This window comes from Oryx dammah, unplaced genomic scaffold, assembly GCF_014754425.2.
Source record: "Oryx dammah isolate SB20612 unplaced genomic scaffold, SCBI_Odam_1.1 HiC_scaffold_25, whole genome shotgun sequence".
NCBI classification, from domain to species: Eukaryota; Metazoa; Chordata; class Mammalia; order Artiodactyla; family Bovidae; genus Oryx; species Oryx dammah.
The window spans coordinates 97478890-97499480 of record NW_024070209.1 but is presented as its reverse complement, the minus strand read 5'-3'; the positions used below and the strand labels follow the sequence as shown (position 1 = coordinate 97499480).

The 20591-nt window shown below is 58.7% G+C and overlaps 1 protein-coding gene across 2 annotated transcripts in view; it reads left to right on the top strand.

Moving 5' to 3' along the window:
- Positions 1–529: 529 nt before the first annotated feature.
- The window catches only part of FAM102A (family with sequence similarity 102 member A), a 35813-nt gene continuing 15751 nt past the window's right edge, over positions 530–20591 (top strand). For both annotated transcript variants that reach the window (XM_040225204.1, XM_040225203.1), the window contains exon 1: positions 530–1169. In XM_040225204.1, coding sequence (XP_040081138.1) covers positions 1024–1169 — 146 coding nt within the window. In that variant the 5' untranslated portion in view covers positions 530–1023. The remainder of the gene's footprint in view (positions 1170–20591) is intronic.

Genomic DNA, 20591 nt, shown 5'->3' with positions numbered 1-20591 from the left:
CCGCCATTCACGCCCCGCAGCCGCCCCACCGGGCGGCCCAATCGTGGGCGGTCTGAGCCGCCGGCGCCCCGCCCCTCCCGCGCTCGGCGGAGGCTCCGCGGGCGGCCGCGCGGGGGTCTCGGCATTCTCCCAGCGGCCCCGCGCAGCGTCAGGCTCTGGAGGCGGCGTCGGGAGCGCGGGCGGCAGCGCTCCTGTTCGCGGGGTGCGGGCCAGAGGCGGCGGGTGAGGCGGGCGCCACCGGCCGGCCGGAAGGGCGCCTCAGCTCCGCCAGGGACCGCGGCGCGGGATCCAGGACCAAAGAGGAGGCGGCGCCCCTGCTGCCTGGAGCCCGGCCGGCTGCCCGCCGGGAGGGGACCGTGGCCGGACGTTCCCGGCCCGGAGCTCCCCGAAGCACCTCCCGGAGAGAGGGGGCCCCCCCGCCCCCCGCAGCGCTCTCGACCGCCCCCTGGGGGTGCCCTCGGCCTCCCCGGACTCACCTGCGCCGCTGCCTGGCACCCAGGTGCGGGGGCGTGGGCGCGGCGTGGGCGCCACCCTCGGCCGCTAGCGGGGCGGGGGCGGGGCCGCCCTCGGCCCTCAACCGGGCCGCCGGTCGCCTTCAGTCTCACCGGTCCGCCCGCCGCGCCTGGTCGCGCGGCGTGAGCTCTCCGGGTACCGCGGCTCTCGGGATGCTGTCCGCCAGCACGGCCGCTCGCGCGCCGCCCGCCACCCCTGCCCTTGACTCCTGGACCATGCCCCAATGTTTACATGGCCGGTGAAGCCCCCGGCCACTCGGAACCCGTCCAAGCCCCAGCTCCCTGAGGGTGAAGGCTGCCGGCCTGCGAACTGGACTGGTCGTTCGGACTCGGGGCTTCCGGACTCAGCTCCCCATCCGCTCTGCTGCCTCAGCCACCATCTGGGCGGGATCCGGCTCTGGTGTTTTGAGGAGGGGGTGTGGTGGTAGGAAAAAGAATCCTGGGGATTTCTGGCTCCCCCCGCTTTTTTTTTTTTTTGGCCTTCGGGGCTTCAGACTCAGGGAACTCGCTCATGGCTTTCTTGATGAAGAAGAAGAAATTCAAATTCCAAACCACTTTCACCCTGGAGGAGCTGACTGCAGTCCCTTTCGTGAATGGGGTTCTCTTCTGCAAGGTCCGGCTGCTGGATGGCGGGGACTTTGTCAGCTTGTCGTCCAGGTAGGAGCTCGGGCAGTCTTGCCTGCGTGCGGGGTGGGCGCAAAGAGGGGTGCAAAGCGGGGTTTGAGGAGCGAATTCTAGCCACTTGGCAGGTGTGGAAGTGCCCCTTGGGGCCCAGAGGAGTCCTGGAGATTATGCGTGTCTGGGGCAGGTTTGCACAAGGCAGGACTGAGTGATCTGGGAGGTCTGGGCCTGAGGGAAGCTGGCAGGGTGCGGGGCACCCACCTGCTGGTGACCAGATGGATACCTGGGGCGGGTGTCTGTTCTTTCAGCCCCTTCTCGAGGCCTTGCACACACACAGCCCACAGTAGGCCCATCCTGCAGACTTGCAGGCAGAGCCCAGCGGAGTTTGGCCTTGAAGGGCTGAGAGGAGGAGAGCATTTCAGGGCATCTTGCACCCAGCTGGCTGCTCAGGCTGTCATATGATCTAGAGCCCTTGCCAGCCACAGGTTCCCTGGCACTCCCTGACGCCCGGGAAGGTCCAGCTCCCGGGCACTCCGGGTCTGGCTGGAAGGTGGGGGCTGGATTTTGACCCGCCCAGCCCCCTCCGAGTGACCGTCCTCTTCTGGCCGGAGCTGGGCTGCTTTGCATTGCAAATGCCCTTGTCGCGGAGGCTGTTGCCCTCGGTGAAAGGCTCAGTCAAGCTTAGTTTTGTGTTCTTCCCCATCCTGCAGTCCCAGCCGCCCAGCTCGTTGCTGAGAGCGGCCTGAGTTCCCAAGCTGCGCCCACTGCCCAGCACCGCGCCCCTCCCTGGGTCACATCGTCCTGGAGTGTGACAGATGGGAGTTGGAGTCTCAGCTCGGCCACTTTCTGGGCCCAGTACTGGTCTCTCAGTCCCAGTTGTGGAGAAGTTTCAGCAGAGAGAGAGAACGCGGTCCAGGGCCTGACCTAGGGCCTGTGATTCATTGGCTGGGCTGCCCCCTCGCTGGGGTGCCCCTTGGCTCCTCAGGCCTCCTTGTGAGCCCAGTTAGCTGGGGCTGCCTCAAAGTTGTGAGATGGGGTTGCCTGTTAGAGGTGGAGAAACTGAGGCCCCAGAAAGAGGAAGTAAGTTGTCTGCCAGGGACCCCACAGGAGGCAGTTGTTGACTAAACTCGGCCTGTTTGGAGACCTATTGGATGAATCTGGTGGTCCAATGTTCCACTGGGAGGAGAGAGAGGAGGCCTATAGCCTAACCCAGATTTAGGAATCTCCGGTGTGGAACAGGGTGGAGCGTGCCTTCTCTGTGCACTTGGGCTCGCTCGCTTGGGCTGGGAGCTGCTTATCTGAGGAATTCAGACAAGGGCTGCCCTTTGCTGTGGGGGTGGGAGCCTGTGATCCCGCCGGCCACACACAGAGTAGCCCAACCTTTCTGGTAAAGGGCTATGATCAGAGCTAGGGCCTGGGGTGTCGGCCCCTCACTGGCTGGGTGATCTAGGGCAAGTTACCTAACCTTTCTGATTCCAGGAACCAGCAAGTTAAGTTATTGGTCCTTTGCACCCTGTTTTACTAGTACCTCTCACTTAACCCCTTGATTATGCCATGGAGCGGAGTGGAGGTTGGTGGGCGGGGGTGGGGGGGTGCCCTGTAAGATTATTCCCATTTTATAGAGGTGGAAACCGAGGCTCAGAGAAGGAGTAATTTGCCTGCATTATGGCAGCAGGGGCCAGATTCAAACTCAGGATGTGCTTTTAGCCACTACCGTGTTCTACCTTTGCGCCTTAAGTTTCTTTTTCTGTGAAATGGGAGGCCATACCCACTACTACAGTTGTGATGGGGAAAGGATAATGAATGTACCACGTCTGGCCAGGCAACTCGTTGCAGCCGCTGCGGTTACTATGGTAGAGGGGTCCAGGCCTCAGGCCCCTCCTAGATCTTGGGGGTACCAGCTGGAGTCAGCAGTGGGGGGGCTATCATCTGAGCTGAGGGTTGGGGGCAGGGTCTTGGATTCTACTGAGGAGTCAGTATTCAGCCCCAGGCTAAAGTCTCAGCTGGGCTTCCCAGGCCCTGGGGCCCCTGCCACCCTACCTGTCAGCCTTTCCATTGCCCTAAACCTGCCCCCTCATGCGGGAAAGTCTGAAAAGTTCCAGATCTCAGCCCACAGCATCTGGATTTCTCCTCTCTCTCCTCTTCTTCCCTCTTGGCCACGGGCCATGGGTTCCCTAAACCCGGCTGAGCCTCGACAGCCGTTGCCAACCCTCACCCTGGGTGAAAGCTGAGTGGGATGAGGAGGGAAGAGCTGGCACTGAACCCCACACAGCTAGGCACGAAGTGGGCTCTGGATACCTGTTTGCTGCTGGGCAAGTGTGGCTGGAGGGAACAGACATGTTGGGACCCGAGGCTGCTTAGAGGTGCTTTGGTGTTTTTCCAGGAGATGAGGGTTCCTAGGTTCTTACCCCATCCACTCCCCTTCCACTTGGTCTGCAGCCTGGGAGCCCCTCCTCACAGGGCCCCCCCACCTCACCCAGAGGGCCAAAGCCCCGTTGTTTGGAGTTGGGGTAGGGTCATTGGTATGAGACCTGCTTAGGTGATCGGCATACTGCCCCAGCCTCGGGGATCCCCGATGTGGTCCAGACAGCGGGGGTAGTGGCAGCATGGGAGGTGTCTGAGCGAAGCAGGCCCGAGGCCCCACTCCTGCAGCAACCACCCCCCTAGCTTAGCGTGTTTCCCTGTGTGTTGGGTGCCATGGCAACAGCTGGGTACACAGCTCCAGCCTGACCCAGTTTGAGCAGGTAGAACAGGTGGCTCGTCGCACTGTTTTGCCAGCCTCACCTCTCTGAGGCCTCCTTACGAACCGTGATCCTCACGATTACCAGGTTCTGTGCTGCGTGCCGGGTGCCACGCCGAGTGTTCCTGCACACGGAGTGTCTGTTCATCCTCTCGGCCATCCGGAGGGGTCACCTGGCTAGAAATGCAATTGCAAAAATAACCATTTTATCATTAGGGTTTAAGCTGCCTTCGATTGCGCTCTGTGAGACGTCAGGGACTCGCTAAACACCTAGAATGTGTGATCTGCTGAGTCCTTAAACCCCACCCCTGAGCTCATGAGGAAATTGGGGTCAGGAGACCTAAAGTGGTAGACCCGCATCACCTAGCAGGGGACTGGCAGAGCTGCGACTTAGACTTGGTGACTGAGGGCCAGAAGCAGCTGCAGGCCCGTGGGATGTCCCCAGACCTTGGAAGGAGGTTCTTTCCCGTGGGCTGGGTGCAACAGGGAAATCCAGATTGGGATCGCTTTGAGGCACTGGGCTCGATCCGGTGAGATCTGAGGAAAAGGGGCCTCGGGGCCGCAGGTGGGGCTGGGGCCGACATTGTTGCTGTGAACTCAGTGCCAGGCGCGGGCTGGCACTGGGGCACAGTGGCATTTGCCAAAGTCTCTGCCCAGAGGCCTTCTAAGCAGATGTATCCGAATGGCATCTGGGAGGCTTCCCCAGGGGTCCCAGGAGGGACGTGTCCCAGCCAAGTCTTGTGAGCCGGGAAGCCCTGGGCCAGGTTGTGGTCTTCCCAGGGCAGGCCAGGCACAGGCTTCCAGCCTTGAGCCAATCTGTCTTTCAGGCCAGAGGAATCCCAAACATCCTGAGAGGTCTCTGCGCCCGGCTGGCACTGGGCCTGCGGCCTGCCCTGTGCACGTGGCTGGGGGTGGGAGGGAACGAGAGTGAGGCGCGGATCTACCGGACAGCAAGGCCTCTGCGGAGGGGACAGGCAAAGCGAGCCTCCTGGGCCAGTGGATGGGGAAACTGAGGCTGGGGGCAGAGCAGTCACCCGTTCAGGGTCAACTTGTAGGAGGAGCTCACGGCACAGCTCTGGTTGGCCCTGACCTCTGCCCCGGGTGCCTCAGAGCCCCTCTTGCATGAAGGGGCAGGCTGGGCCAGGGAGAGACCAGGGGCTCTTCCTGCTCTGGACCTCGTGCCAGGCTGTCTAGAAACAGACACGTGACTTGGGCAGGCTCTCACCCTGTGCTTTCTTCTGTGACTGCTTTCAGTTTTCAATGATTTCTTCAGTGGGGTTTTCACTGGGGCAACCTTTTGAAAGGGGGCACGCCTGCTCACAAGATGGACACTGCCTTCCTTCCGTGGGCCTGGCCGTGAGCAGGCCAGGATGGGAGCCCTCTGAGGGTTGCTTGGGATTTGGAAGGGTCTGAAGAAGAGCCTCGGACAGGTCAGCTCTGCAGCTGGAGGCTGTGGGCCTGGGGAAGCCAAGTCTTTTACACACACACCTCGGGCTTGGCGGGGCCTCGCCCTCCCTCCTTGGAAAAGGCCACAGACACCTCTCGAACCTGCTGGCCCACACGGCGGCTCTCCCACACATCTTGGTCTGGAGATGGACTCACGGTTCTGTGTCTTGGGCCTGAGGGGACAGGGATGTGGGGGAGCAATGGGACCCCGAGGTAGGCGGGGCCACCACTTCCTTTCACAGACCGGGTGGGGAGGGCAGAGGAGGAGGCCGGCAGGCCCAGGTCCCTACTCCACGTTTACTGAGCACCCTCTTGGACCCGGGCTTCCAGAGGTGACCAGGAGCAGAGAGCCTGGCTCCCAGGGGGCTCCTCATGGCGGGGAGTCAGGGGCAGTGCGTCTGGGGGCCTCACAGAGACTTTGCAGCCAGGCACACCTGGGAAGGGTCCTCCCAGGACCAGCTCGGGAAGCCTTTCTGTTTGGTCATCTGTCTCCTTGACAGACGTTGACTGGGCACCCACCCCAGGCTGGACATGGTCCTTGCCCTCGTGGAGCTTATGCTAAAGTTTTGTTGCCCTATACAGGGGTCTAACAGATTTTGACAGCATAAAAAGGAAAAAAAAATCTTTAAAATCAGTGCATCTGGTGACAGGGTCACATGGCAGCATCTGGCCCAAGCTGCCTCTTCTGTGGGCTGCCTGCTCTGGGCTCCTCCTGACCCCTCCTCACGCCCTTGGATCCCTGGTGGTGATCTGCCTGGTCCCCAGGGCCTCTGTGGGAGGCCTTCCGTGGGCAAGCTGGGGCCTGAGGAGGTGGGCACTGGTAGCAAGATGTCTTGCTGGCAGCCAGGTCGTGGCATCAGGCCAGTTGTGGGCTCCCTTGGGGTCAGACTGCGGCTGGTGCGCTTGGTGAGGCCTGAAGCCGGCCAGCCTGTTGCCTGGCCTTGGTGTCTGCTCCTGGAGCCTGGCCCCTGCTGCCAGCTGGCCGCACCATTGGCAGGTGCCACCCTGGCAACCCCGGCCACATGCCTTCCTGCCAGCCTGGCAGTGGCAGAGCCCTGGCCTGAGGTGATTGGGCCCCGTGGAGCCAGGGCTGTTCCCCGAGGCCTGTTCCTCACGTTGAGCTCAGTTCTGGGAACCTCTCTGGCTCGGGATTCGCAGCAGCATCCACACCGTGCGTCTGAGGGCCTGGAGAGGCTTTAAACTCTGCTTGCTCAGTGCTTGGAAGTTCTGACTTGCGTTCTGGAAGCCCTGCCTGGGCTGCTGGCGTATCTGCCCATGGATCCTGGGAGCTTGGGGACTCGGTTTGTGCAGGCTGGTGACCCTGCTGCTGAAATGAGCAGTATATAACCCATGGCAACCAATATAGATTTATCCTCATCTCATCCCACAGCGCTGGAAAGTCTGAGCGGGGGAGAGACGTCAGATTCACTTAGAACGAGACCTGGAAGTGATGTGGGCCGCGGACAAGGGCTTTCACTCTTCATTATCCACCTGGCCTCGCAAGTGCTGGGGGTTCTGGGGACACCAGACCTGCCCCCAGGGCCTCAGTGTGCTCTGTGACCCCAGGGCTGTCCCCCCCACCCCCAGGCCTTCCGGCTCTCCATGAGGTCGCACACCGTGCCGTTGGTGGCCTTGGTGAGGCCTAAAGTCACCCAGCCCATGGCCTGGCCTTGGTGTCTGCTTGGGGCGGTCGTTGCAAACCCTCAGCCTCTGCTCTGAGCTGCTTTTGGTGCCCAGGCTTGGAATAGACAGTCAGATGCAGGCCTGGAACCATCTGCCCCCTCATCTGCCCAGATGTCAGTGGGGAGTGGCCAGCCCACAGTTGGGAGGAAGGAGCCCTGCTGGAGGACGCACTGCCTGTTTGGTCAGGCTGGAGGCTTGTCCCCCCCGCACACAGGCCTGGGGAGGACATACCCGTCTTCCTCTGCTTCTTGTCGCCCGTTCGACCTTGGGCACGGGCCTCAGCCCCCAGCCTCAGGAGCTGCTGGGGCCTGCCTGCAGTGTTCTTGGGAGGACGCGGTGAGATAATGCCCATCAGAGGCCCAGCTCGTCCCCAGCTGAGTCAAGGTGGTGGGCTGGATGGAGCCACCTTCAGTTGTCCCCCTGGCGGGGGAACTGCCCTAGGGGCCAGGTCTGACTGGGGTGCTGTCTCTGTCTCAGGATTCTAGGGGTGGTGTGGGGAGAAGTTCCTTCTGGAGGGCTGGGAGCAGGTGAGCTCCCGAGTGTCTAAGAAGCTAGGCCTCACGCTGGAACTCAGGGTCCCCATTGTGGGGTTTCTGCACTTTATTGCCTTTGCTGGCTTGAACCTGCTCTGTCTTGGGGGGCTTGGCTCCAAGCCGGGGAGAGCTGAAGTGCTCCCTTGGGTTGGGCTGGGCTATGGGGGTGTGGGGGCTTCTACACAGGAAGTGCAGAAGGAGGGAGGGGTCCTTCCGCACAGTCAGCTGTGGGACCCTCGCTGGGAGACAGAAGATTGCTCCCCGCCTGAGATAGAGGGCAGACTCTGCCAGGGCCAGGGCAGCGGGGGGCGGTGCCAAGGTCCCTGGGAGGGTGGGAGGCCCCCAGGGGGCCTGGCTTCACCCTGCCTGACTCCTCTAGCTGTTTGCTTCTGCAGCTGCCCTGTCCTCAGACTCTGTTTCCCCGCTTTACGTGGCCGAACTCCTGCTCAGCCCAAGAGCCCCGTCCCCTGCGAGGCCTTCCCTGGCCCCCCTTTTGGCCTTGTGCACCCCGGAGGGCCATGCCTCTTAGCTCCAGCCCCAGACTTGGCGTGGCCTCTGTTGCATCGTAGTCCTGGGGCCTTGTGCCAAGGGCAGGCACTGGTGTGGGCCTGGGACATTTCTCCCTTGGCCCTGAACCAGCGTGGGCGCTGATGGTGATGGACCAAGTGCCAGTCACCGCCAGCTGCCTGAGCCCAGGCCCTCCCCACCCTGGTGCCAGGGGTATCAGCATGTGTCAGGAGCAGCCCTCACTGCCTACTGGGCAGCTGGGCACTGCCTTGGGGCTCAGAGGCTGCGATTGAGAGGCAGCTGGGGGCACCGGTGGGTTGTGTTGGGTGTGGAGACAGGGGCTGCTCCTAGCGGGGTGGGGAGGAGGTGGACGCTCGTCCCTGCCCCGGCATCTGCCCTTGGACCTTGGCAACTACTCCCTGACTCTGTAACCACAGCCGACAGCCTTCTCTGCTCGGTCTGGGCTTCCTCCTCCATCCATCAGGGCAGGGGGTGCTCAGGAAGGGGGGAGGAGGGCTTCCTAGATCAGGGCTTACCTGTCCAGCACAGGGCCAGGCACGGGAGAGCTGAAACCAGACTAAACCTGCCAAGAGGGATGGCGATGCACGCCTGGCGCCTGGAAGGCCGCTGGGGAAGGCAGAAGTCTGGATCCTTCTCGCACGCAAAGCCGCCCTTACCTCCCACCACTTCCTCTGTGAGAGTGCCCCCACCCCCAGTCCCCTAGGACAAGTTCCTGAGCACCTTCTGGGTGTGTGTGGGGGGGCCTGTGCTGCCTCCTGGGGTTACTGCCCTGCCCCCCGCTGTGCCCCGCCCCAGGCAGATGCTGGGCTTGGGAGTTTGGGGAGCCATGGGCAAGGGGCCATGGAAAGACGTGAATCAGAGCTGTATTTTAGAACCCCCAGGGGCAGCCATGGGCTTGACCGCTTGGGACTCCAGGTGGCAGGAGGGGAGGCGCCATCAGCTGATAGGAGCAGTTTCCCACCTCTGTCATCATGGAATGATTAAACACCAAACTCCCAGCCGGCCACGCAGCAGCCGTTGCCACTCACAACAAGGATAGTGCGGCAAACAACACTGAGGGAAGGAAGCCAGACCCAAGAGCGTGCTGTGCCGGGCTGGTTATATAAAGTTCAAAAGCATTCTGATTAAAACCACCCATCCTGATAGGAGTCAGGATGATGCTGGCTTGGGTTGTGTAGGGGCGATCATGTCTGGAGGGGACTTCTGGGACCTGTGAGGTCCTGCCTCTTAGGTGGCTGGTTACGCAGGATTGCTGTGAGAGCCCGCCAGCCGTGCCCTGGCGTGTGCACATGTCTGTGTTGAGAAACGGCCTGGACATGCCCACCCTTTTGATCAGGCCGGGCACCTGTGAGCCTCGCGGGCCGGGGGGAAAGGGGGGAATCCTCTGGTCTTTCCAGGGTCTTTCTGGCTGAGCGGCCTGAACCATCCCTGCCCGAGCCTGATAAGCATCAGTTATGAGCCATAACTCCTCCTGGCAGCTGCCAACAGTCTTCTCTGACTGGGGATTTTTCCTTCCGCCTCTTGCAAACCCTGGCAGGGTCGGCTGGGTGTGGGCCTTGGCGGTTCAGATGGAGGGTGGGCTCCCAAGGCTGCCAGACCACCGGATCTCTCTGAGCCTTGGTTTCCTCTTCTGTGAAGTGGGGGTGATGAGCTCCTTCCTGGCGCTTGGATTAAGTGGGTCACCCACCCTCCCCTGTCCCCATTAGGTACCCGGCAGAAACCCCGGCACCGAGTCAGGGCCCTGGAAAGGCTGGCAGTGGTGGATGTCAGTCCAGGGCCGTTATTGGAGGGGATCCAGGGGTGGGAGCAGGAAGGAAGGGTTCACCTTGCTCCCTCTCTCCCCTTAATTGTTTCTTTCTCTCTTCCTGTGCTTCACCCCCTTCAGCAAACATTTGCGATTAGAGCCAGGCTCCTGCCCTGGGCACTGGGCCCAGCAGTGGCAGAGACAGCCATGGTCCCTGACCTGGTGCCCCTGAGTCAGGGGAGGACCACTGGATACATCAGCTCTCCAGGAAGTGCTGGGCATGGGGTGGGAGGGGCCGCATCAGCCACTCCCACCCGCTCTGGCCCTGACCCCTGTCTTCTCTGGGGGTGGGCCTTTGACTGGGTATTGCCCCTGAACGCAAGAGAAGGCCTGACCCAGGGACCAGGAGCAGTGGGGCCACCTGGGGGCAGATCCAGAGGTGGTGATGACCTCTCACCCCTCGATGACCACCGAAAGCTAGAGCGCATGTCCTGACCACAGCTGGAGGCCGCTTTCCTGGAGGTGGAAATCTCAGCGCAGGAAGGGTCTAGGGCTCCTTATTGGGAGCCGGACTGTGGACGTCACTGATGTAGTCATCAGAGACCTACTGAGTGCCTCCCTGTGCCAGGTCCCGTCCTTAGGACGTGAGAAGCATCAGTGAGTGCCTGCACTCTGGGATGTAGAAGCTTCCTTCCGTTTTTTCCTTTTTCCTTTGGTCACAGTGTGCAGCGTGTGGGATCTTAGCTCCCCGAGCAGGAGTTGGACCTGTGTCCCCTGCGCCGGAAGTGTAGGGTCTTGACCGCTGGGACTACCAGGGAAGTCCTTCCATTTTCACCATATGTAGACCCAGAAGGGGAAGTAATGTGTCTGCAGTAGTTGTGAGGAGGGTGCTTCCAGGAAAGGCTCTGGGGCTGGGTAGAGGCTCAGAGGACAGGGACATCCCTGTGATTCACTCGAGTCTAGCTCTTCACGGAACTGGACTCCAGAGTTGGGGATTCCTCCCTCCTCTTTCTTCCCTTCCGTGGGTGACTCAGTCTCCACCCAGGTATGAGTCAGCCAGGAGCGGCCTGAGCATGCCTGGGCTACCTGCCAGTCCACCTCCCAGGGTGTCTGAGCCAGGTTCAAGGTCTGGGGAAATATCCTGCTCCATACATATCCTGGGGTGGGGAAGCAGGGCCTCCATCAGGGGCCCTGCACGCCTGGTCTTCCTGCTGGACCATCTGTCTCAGTTGCTTCTGACGGTAACAGACATGTCCCCCTTTGTGTGTTTGTGAACTCTGGTATGCGCCAGACCCTGCTCTCTCATTCAGCGTCTTAGCGAACCCATGAGACAGGGCAGTGACTGAGGTCCAGAGAGGTCACGTGTCCAGTGGGGGGCCAGATCCTGGCCTTGGGCCCCAGTCTGTCTGCCTCCTTCAGGCTTGTCTTGTGAATGGTCCTGCTGGGGATCTCAGGGGCTCAGGAAGGGAACCTCCACCCCCCCACCCCCCCGCCCACACATAGCTGACTCTTTCAGTTCAGTTCAGTTCAGTTCAGTCGCTCAGTCATGTCCGACTCTTTTCAACCCCATGAATCACAGCACGCCAGGCCTCCCTGTCCATCACCAACTCCTGGAGTTCAGTCAAACTCATCTCCGAGTCGGTAATGCCATCCAGCCATCTCATCCTCTGTCGTTCCCTTCTCCTCTTGTCCCCAACCCTTCCCAGCATTAGGGTCTTTTCCAATGAGTCAACTCTTCACATGAGGTGGCCAAAGTATTGGAGTTTCATCTTCAGCATTAGTCCTTCCAATGAACACCCAGGACTGATCTCCTTTAGGATGGACTGGTTGGATCTCCTTGCAGTCCAAGGGACTCTCAAGAGTCTTCTCCAACACCACACTTCAAAAGCATCAGTTCTTCAGTGCTCAGCTTTCTTCACAGTCCAACTCTCACATCCATACATGACCACTGGAAAAACCATAGCCTTGACTAGACGGACCTTTGTTGGCAAAATAATGTCTCTACTTTTGAATATGCTATCTAGGTTGGTCATAACTTTCCTTCCAAGGAGTAAGCATCTTTTAATTTCATGGCTGCAATCACCATTTGCAGTGATTTTGGAGCCTCCCAAAATAAAGTCTGACACTGTTTCCACTGTTCCCCATCTATTTGCCATGAAGTGATGGGACTGGATGCCATGATCTTCATTTTCTGAATGTTGAGCTTTAAGCCAACTTTTTCACTCTCCTCTTTCACTTTCATCAAGAGGCTTTTTAGTTCCTCTTCACTTTCTGCCATAAGGGTAGTGTCATCTGCATATCTGAGGTTATTGACATTTCTCTCAGCAATCTTGATTCCAGCTTGTGCTTCTTCCAGCCCAGCGTTTCTCATGATGTACTCTCCATATAAGTTAAATAAGCTGACCCTTTAGCTCTGTTTTTTTATAGTTGAGGGTTCTGAGGGGAGGGAAAGTTGCTACTCTAGCCCAGCTGTGGATTCTTGCTTTGAATTTCTAGGGCCGGGGCCTGTTTTGAGATTCTGAGATCAGACAGCTGTGGGTTCAGACCAGATCTCCCAACCACACCTGGGGTAGGTGGCTTCTGTGCCTTGAATCTCAGTTTCTCTGCATGTGATGTGGGGACAATGGTTCCTACCTCCCGGGCTTGGGGTGTGAACTCCAGGAGGTCAGGCAGGGAGAGCTGTCAGTTCCGCGCCCGATAAGTAGGCAGGAAGCTGACATGAACTCCTCCAGGAACACTTCCCCACTCTCCCTTCCACCCTGGGTTGATGAGCTTTGGTCACCAACACCAGCAGGTCTTGCTTGATAGGTTTGGCCCAGGGTCATGCCCCACCGACCATGCACTCTGACCTCGTGTGACCACGCCTCTTTTAGGGTAAGACTGGTCTCAAGACTGCCTCTTCTCTAGTATTGAGACTTGTGAAGGGTCAGCCCGCAAAGCACAGGAACATTGACGATGCTCCCGAGAGCAGCTCTTCTGTCTGGGAGCATTTTCCCAGCCATCCTGCATGGCAGGGGATAGGGGTAGGCTCCTGAGGTAGCGCTTGGGGGTGCAGTTCATCCCTCACCTCTTGAGTGATCTGTGGACTCCCTGAGTGTACGTTTGCTCATCTGTGAAGTGGGTGGTGGTTGTGCCTGCAGAGGGTTCATGCTTGAGCAGCCCCTGGCACAAGGCAGAGTACCCTGGAAACGAGCTGAGCTGGGCCACACTTAGTGGGGGGGCACCTTCACCCAGGTGCCTGGGTTTGGACCATTCCTGGGTCAAAGCCAGCAAGTTTACTTTGGATCCCTTCCAACAGCCTGCTGTCCTCTTGGGCTCTAAGAGCAAGAGGGAGTGGCCTGTTGCGTCTGCTGAGAATCGAATCCCCGCACGTTCACCTGGGAGCTGCTGAGCTGCCTGCAGAGCCTGCCTCTGGGTATGGGCAAGTCTGGAGGGCAAAGCTGGGAGGCAGCGCGCCTGTGTCTGTAAATGGAGAAGCCAGCACCCGCCCACTTTGTCCTATGAACTGATTTAATTATTTGGTTGTGTCAGGTCACGTAGGCTTCCCAGGTGGCTCGATGGTGTAGACCGTCCTGCCAGCGCAGAAGACGCAGGGGACGTGGGTGTGCTCCCTGGGCAGGAAGATCCTCCTGGAGTGGGAAATGGCAACCCAACAGCAGTGTTCTTGCCTGGAAAATCCCATGAACTGAGGAGCCTGGTGAACTCCAGTCCAGGGGTGGCAAAGAATCAGACATGACTGAGCACGCACACACGCGTGCACGCTGGGTCATGTGGGATCTTTTGTTTCGGTGTTTGGGTTTAGTTGCTCCACTGCATGTGAGATCTTAGTTCCCAGATCAGGGATCGAACCCACATCCCCTGCTTTGCAAGGCGGATTCTTGACCACGGGACCACCAGGGAAGTCTCCACCTAGGGTTTTTTTGATCCAGCTCAAGGTTTCCAGGCTGGTGAGCGGCAGGATTCGAGGCCAGGGGCGTCCGCCTGCAGAATCCTTCCTCCTGACCCTAATGCTTTCTCACCGCGCCAGAGTGGCCCGACTTCTAGGAACTTCTTGCTGCCTCGTTGCATCCCAGGAGGAGGGGCTGGCCGTGTCAGAACCACAACCAGCTGCTTCCCCCCGCACGAGGCCCTGAATTCCTGGCAGGAGCCAGATGCTGCCTGGCCGCCGCGTGGGCCACGTCACTGGAATGGAGGCTCCACCGCCCTGCAGCCCCTGGACGGCCGCCTCGTTTGCTCCCTGGGGTGGGCCCCTCCCCAGGCGGCTGGACTCTATGCTCTTCAGGGAAGCACAGGCAGATGTTGTCGATTTAAATCGTTTCCTTATGAGACTCTCGCCTCTCCTGGCCCCGGGCTGGGCTTCATCAGCCGGGAACCTTGATTGCATCACTACGACCACTCGAAACCACCCAAGGATGGGAGATCACAGAGCCTGAGTGGCTGGGAGGTGCAGGCGGGATGCGGTGACTGCCTGGGGTGGAGGTGGGGGGGAGGGATTCACGTAATGGAGCCTTGCTCTGCTTATCTCTCGTCCTAGGGGCAGAAAGGGAGGGGCCGAAAGTCCCTGGGGTCCCACTCTGTGCTCACTCTTAGCCGCGTGCCCAACTCCTGCCTCAGAATTAACCTGGGAGCTTTTCAAAAAGTCCAGTCCAGGGTCTGCAGCAGTGGTTCTCAACCAGGGATGTCTTTGCCCCCAAACAGTTGACAGTATCTGGGGACATATTTGGTTGTCACAGCTGGACTTGTGCTCGTGGTAGGATGCCACTAAGTGTCCTGTGATGCACAGGACACCCCCCCAAAAAAAAGCCCAGAATGGCTTCAAATGTCTGGAGTGCTGAAGTGGAGAAACCCTGCCGTGACAGAGTCTAGTTCCGGCAGGGCCCGGGAATCTTGGTTTGTGACAAACCAAAGGTTTTTCAATGTTGTTTGGAGTCTAAGAAGCTCTGTCCTCCCAGGCCCCGGCACCCCCACTCCTAGACTGTGACCATGGTTGAGCTGCTTGGCTCTCTGCTGGGCACAAGACAGACAAATGCTTGCAACCAGCCTGGGAAGGTGAGGGACTGAGGTTGGGTCAGGCTGGAGCCCTTTTATGGCCCCCCGCCCCCCGACTGAGACCCTCTCAACTTTCCTGCTCTGAGACTGTTGCGGTCTGTGCTGCGCCTTCAGCCCAGATGGCCCCGCTTTGGTCCCTATCTGCAAGGACCCTGTAGGTGCGACAGCCTGTGGGCTGTAGCCAGCCTGAGGCCAGGAGGTAGCCCCCATGGTACTCACCCCTTGTCAGCTGCTTGATGGAGTCTGGGGGCGGTGCTAAAGCTCTGAGATCTTAACATTTTCTGGGCAGTGAGGCTGGTCTGGGCCAGGAGCTAGGGATGTGCCAGTGAACCGCCCTTGGGGAGCCACGGAACCCCGACTCTGGGGGGAGAGGGCTCTTGCTGGGAGCCCCAGATTTCTCCATATGAAAGGCTAAGGATGGTGGCTCGCTTCCCGGCCTTTCAGTTGCTGGGAGCCTGGGAAGAAGCATTTGCTCCACCCAGGTGTCCACTTTCCTTCCTGCTTTTGAGGGGCAACAACACGGGGAAGAAGTGAAGGGGTGGCCATGGGTCAGCCTCTGACCCTATTCTGTCCCACCTTGGTTGGGCTTGTTCTGCCCCTCCCTGGACCTCAGTTTCTTCATCTGTAAAATGGGACCAGTGCTGGTACATACCTCCTAGGACTGTGGTAGAAGATGATGCCTGTGTATACAAAACATGTGTCCTGTAGAACAGCCTCAATAAGAGGGCTGGGTTTTACTGCTGATTAAAGATGAGCCTGGAGGCAGGAAGACGTTCTCAACAAGAGTCCTGCTCTGTACAGCTCTTGTCCTGAGTTCCGGGGAGGCAGTGCTGGCCGAGAGATGCCCTGTGCCCCCATCTGTGTGGGGCCGCAAAGGTGGTCGGCTGCCTTTCTCTCGGTCCCTGATACACGGTGGGACAGATGCTAGGATGACATAGTCACCACACCCGTGCATCCCAGATTGGCAGAACTCTTTGTATTCCTCCTTGGGCTGAGCAGAGGAGAAAGGAGCTGGACATGGCCCAGTGGGTCGCCATACAGCCCCACGTGGTGGGCGGGATCACCCTTTCATAGATGCGGTCCTGGCTCCTGGTGACAGGCCTCTGGGTCACTCATGTACCTCGCCCTCACCTGCCTGTTCCTGCCACCCCCCCAACCCCGGCCTCCTTCCTTCCAGGTGGTCCTGGGCTCTTCCCACCACCTGGCCTGTCTCCTTGCGTCTTTGTCCAGCCAGCCACAGCATTGAAGTCCCAGGTGTGGGGTCACTGCCCCCGACCCAGTCAGGCCCCCAGTCTCTTCAGCTCACTTGCAGCCCCTTCCCTTCCTAGGATGCTGGCAACAGTTGTCAAGTCACTTTTTGTGTAATTGGGCTTTCCTTGTCGCTCAACTAGTAAAGAATCTGCAGTGCAGGAGACCTGGGTTGGTTGGGAAGATCCCCTGGAGAAGGGAAAGTCTACCCACTCCAGTATTCTGGCCTGGAGAATTCCATGGACTCTGTAGTCCATGGAGTCACAAAGAGTCGGACATGACTGAGTGACTTTCACTTGACTTTTGTGTAAGTGTGTCTCCCCACTGAGCCAGGGGCTCCTGAGGACGTCTGCTCTGGTTGTGTGTACCCCCTGCCCATGCAGGCCTGGCACCGAGCCGGCGCTCACAAGGGAGGCTTTGTGGGTACATAAGAGAGGCCCTGGTCAGGATCTGGGGCCAGGGGAGCTCCGAGGGAGACACCAGCCTGGTAGGGTGCTCTGCTCTATTTCAGGACAGCCCAGAAATAGCTGAATTCTGTCACTGCGAGGGCCACTGGCAGGCTGTGGTGGGTGGAGAGGCCTCGCCCTGCCTCTCTGGGGTTTGGACATCTAATTGTATATCTTAAAGCTAAAAACGAAACACCCCTGTAAACCCAGTGTCTGTAATTACCTGTCCCTGGCAGCGTGGACTCAAACCCTAAAACCCCAGGCGAGGGAGGTTCGGGGCCATCTTTGTCCCTTACAAGGGGCTGCCCAGTCCTGCCAGGAGGACGAATGTTGGCCCAGGCCTTGAATCGGGTAGGTGGGCATTCAAATCCTTCAGGCTTTTGACCAGCCCTTCTAACTTCACCGGGCTTCCCTGGTGGCTCAGACACGGTAAGGTATCTGCCTGCAATGTAGGAGACCCACGTTCGATCCCTGGGTTGGGAAGATCCCCTGGAGAAGGGAATGGCTACCCACTCCAGTATTCTTGCCTGGGAAATCCCATGGACAGAGGAACCTGGTGGGCCGTAGTCCATGGGGTCACAGAGGTGGACACAACTGAACGACTGACACTTTCACTGTTTTTCTAACCTCAGACGCTTTTCTCAAGTTCAAGTTCAATTACAGAAACAGTTCTCGGAGAGGCAGGAAGACAGTGGCCCTGCAGTCCCTCACCCCACACTAGCCAGACCCGCCCGAGCTCCCTCCTTCCCTCAGGCTCCGTCCCTTTCTGCCCCTTTGCAGGTGGAGCGGGCCGCTCAGTTTGGGAACCCGCAGCCTGGGGCTCTCAATGGTGTCCTCTTTGGGTTTGGCGCCGTCATCTTTACATTCCAGTTCAGCCCATTCTAAGCCACATTAGCAGGGGAAGCGGGGTGGGCGAGTGGATACACAGTCCTGTGTGTGTGTTATTTTTTTCCTTTTTAAAATTTATTTGACTCCACTGGATCTTAGTCGCGGCCCTCGAACTCTTAGTTGCGGCATGTGGGATCTAGTTCTCTGACCAGGGATTGAACCCAGGCCCCTGCACTGAGAGTGTGGAATCTTAGCCGCTGGGCCACCAGGGAAGCCTCCCAGCCCTGTGTGTTCTCAATGAGCATCTTCTGGATGACTTTTCGTCATAGAGGCTCACTTGTAATTTTTTCTGCTCTCCCTGTTCCCCCAGTCCTATTTACCGCACCTGGGGAGTTGGGAATGTGTGCAGAGATCCACATTGCCCACACAGACCCCATCCCTGCCCCTGCCCCTTGGGCCACAGTCCATCGACTCATGGCTGGTGTCGGGCGGGGCTCAGCTTTCAGCATCCTGGTCACCTTCCGGGCCCTTGGCAGCCCCGAAGTGGGGGCCCTTGCTATTCCTGGGGGCCGTTCCCCATGGTGCCTTCTTGGCCTCCCTAAACATGCCAGGCAGATTCCCACCTCAGGGCCTCTGCCCGGACTGTTCCTCACTCCTGGCTTGTTCTTCCCCCAGGTGTCTGCATCGTCGTCACTCTCTCACCTCCTCCAGCTTTTTGCTCAGGGGTCCCCTCCCCATCAACACCTTTCCTGGCCATCTTGCCCTCAGGCTCCTTCCTCCACAGCACTTCCCACCGTCTGTGTTTTTGCCTCATTCTGTCGGCCTCCTGCCTACTGCCAGACTGTAAGCCCCTTGAAGGCAGGATTGTTTTGTTTTGGTCACTGTTTATGTTCTTGGGTCCTTCAGGAGTACCTGACACCTAGTAAGTGCTTCATGAGAGTTTCTTCTTCAGTGAATCAAGCCCTGAGATTTCCTTAAACCTGGCTAAACTCAGCTCCCACCTAGGGCTCCTGGTCCTCTGCTTGGCATCTTAATTCCTTTTTTTTTTTTTTAATGAATGGCCCCGTCCCCACCCTGAGTCTATATTCATCTCCCCCGTTATCCCTGCCTGTGCCTGGGAGCCCAGACCACCGGGCTGGGGTCCTGGCTCCCTCTCTCCAGAGGGCCCTGGAAGCGTCTGCAGGGCTGGGTCCTGGCTGTGCTGTCCCTGGCTCTGGACACAGATGGGCCCCGAGTCAGGACCGAGTTCTGCTCCTCACTGCTCTGTGACTGGGTTTCTCAGCCTTTCAGAGCCTCATTTTCCTCATCTGTGAAGTGGGCCACCCTCAGAGCCAGTGCTGAAGAGCTCTGGGCAGCGCCCAGTAGGCCCTCAGGGAATGGCCGCTGTTGGGCGCTTGTTTTATCCTTGCCGTGACCTCCCGGGCTGCGCCAGGGCGAGGCTCCGTGCTTCTTCCCGTGGGAGTGGCGGGACTTAATAGTGTGTTTAGAGCCCTGTGGAAACACGAGGGCGGCGCGAGACTGATCCCTGAGTCCTGCCCCGCCCACCTTCCCACAGTGGGAGAGGAAGCCGCCTGTCACCCGGGCCTGGGAGGGGTCCCCGAGGCTTTCTCTGGCCAGGCCTGCAGGAACCACGGTCAGGGAGGCTTCCTGGCCCGGCGTTCCCATGGCAGACTCACAAAGGGGAAGGGAGAAAACGCGCAATGCGATACCGGCTTTCGTTCCCAGACACTAGTCCTGACTACTCTGGGTTCCAGCGTGCCCAGTGCTGTGAGCTTCCTCTTCAGACTGCGGCAGCTGCTGCCACCCCTGGGCTGGCTCAGGCCAGTGGAGGGGCGGGCGGAGGTTGAGGGTCTGCTCTGGTGCCCCAGCTGCCCCCTAGCTTTCCCTGCTTTCAGGCTTGGGACCTCTGCCGGATGGGAAGCGGTCTAGTCTTTGTGCCCCTCCGCCCACCTCCTCTGGGCTGCCCCCAGCCCGGAATCCATTGTGGCAAGACTGAGGGACTGTTGGGGGAAGGCTCAAGGGTTCTCAGCATGGCCCAGCATGACCTGACCCGGCTGCCTCCACGGCCTCATCCCCTCTGCTCCCCTCCCCAGCCCCATTCAGCCCCTGAATCCCCACGCTGCTTCTCCAAGTTTGTTTCTACCTCATGGCCTTTGCACTTGCTGTTCATGCATCAAGACGGCTCTTCCCCCCGAGTCTTTGCTCAGCCCACACCCTCACTTCACTGCAGACCTTGATCAGACATCACTGCCACAGGGCTTTCCCTACCCACCTGCCCAGAGGAGCAGCTCCCCGCTTCTCATCTCCATCGGGTACTCCCCACCCACCTTCCCTGTTCCCTGTGCTCCATTTTCCTCTCTATTTGAACTACCATGCTTTTGTTTTGGTTTCAGTAACTTGTTCTTTGAGCTGCAATTCACAAACCACACAGTTCACCCATTTAAAGTTTTCTGTATATTCACAGAGTTGTGACTGTCACCACAGTCAAGTTTAGAATGTTTTCATCACCCTAAAAAGAAACTCCGTACCCATTAGCAGTTATTCCCGTTCCCCCCCAGCTCCCCCATCTCCCAGCAGGCGTCAGTCTTTCAGCCTCTTACGGGTCTGCCTCTTCTGGACATTTCTTAGAAGCTGAACCACGCAGTGTATGCCCTTTGTGACTGGCTTCTCTCATAAGCAGAATGCTTTCAGGGTTAGTTCACACTGCAGCATGTCTAGGTGCTCTTCGGACTGCTGAATAGCGATCTGCTGTTCGGATGTATCACACTTGATGTATCCACTCACCAGCTGGTGGACATCAGGTTTGCTCTCACTTTTTTGGCTGTTACGAATAATGCTGCTGTGTACATCTGTGTACAACGTTTCGTATGGACATATGTTTCATTTCTCTTGGCTTTATACCTAGGAGTAGATTTGCTGAGTCATATGGTAACTGTAGTTTAACCACTTGAGGAACTGCCAGACTGTTTTCCAAAGCAGCTGCACCATTTTACATTCCTGCCAGCAGTGCACGAGTGTTCCAGTTTCTCCACATCCTCATCAACACTGGTTATTATCCACCTTGATTATAGCCGTTCTACTGGGTGTGAAGTGGTCGCTTGTTACAGTTTTGATTTGTTTTTCTCTGATAGTTACTGATGTTGAGCATCTTCTCGTGTGTTTATTGGCCATTTGTATATCTTCTTTGGAGAAATGTCTGTCTGCCTATTTTTA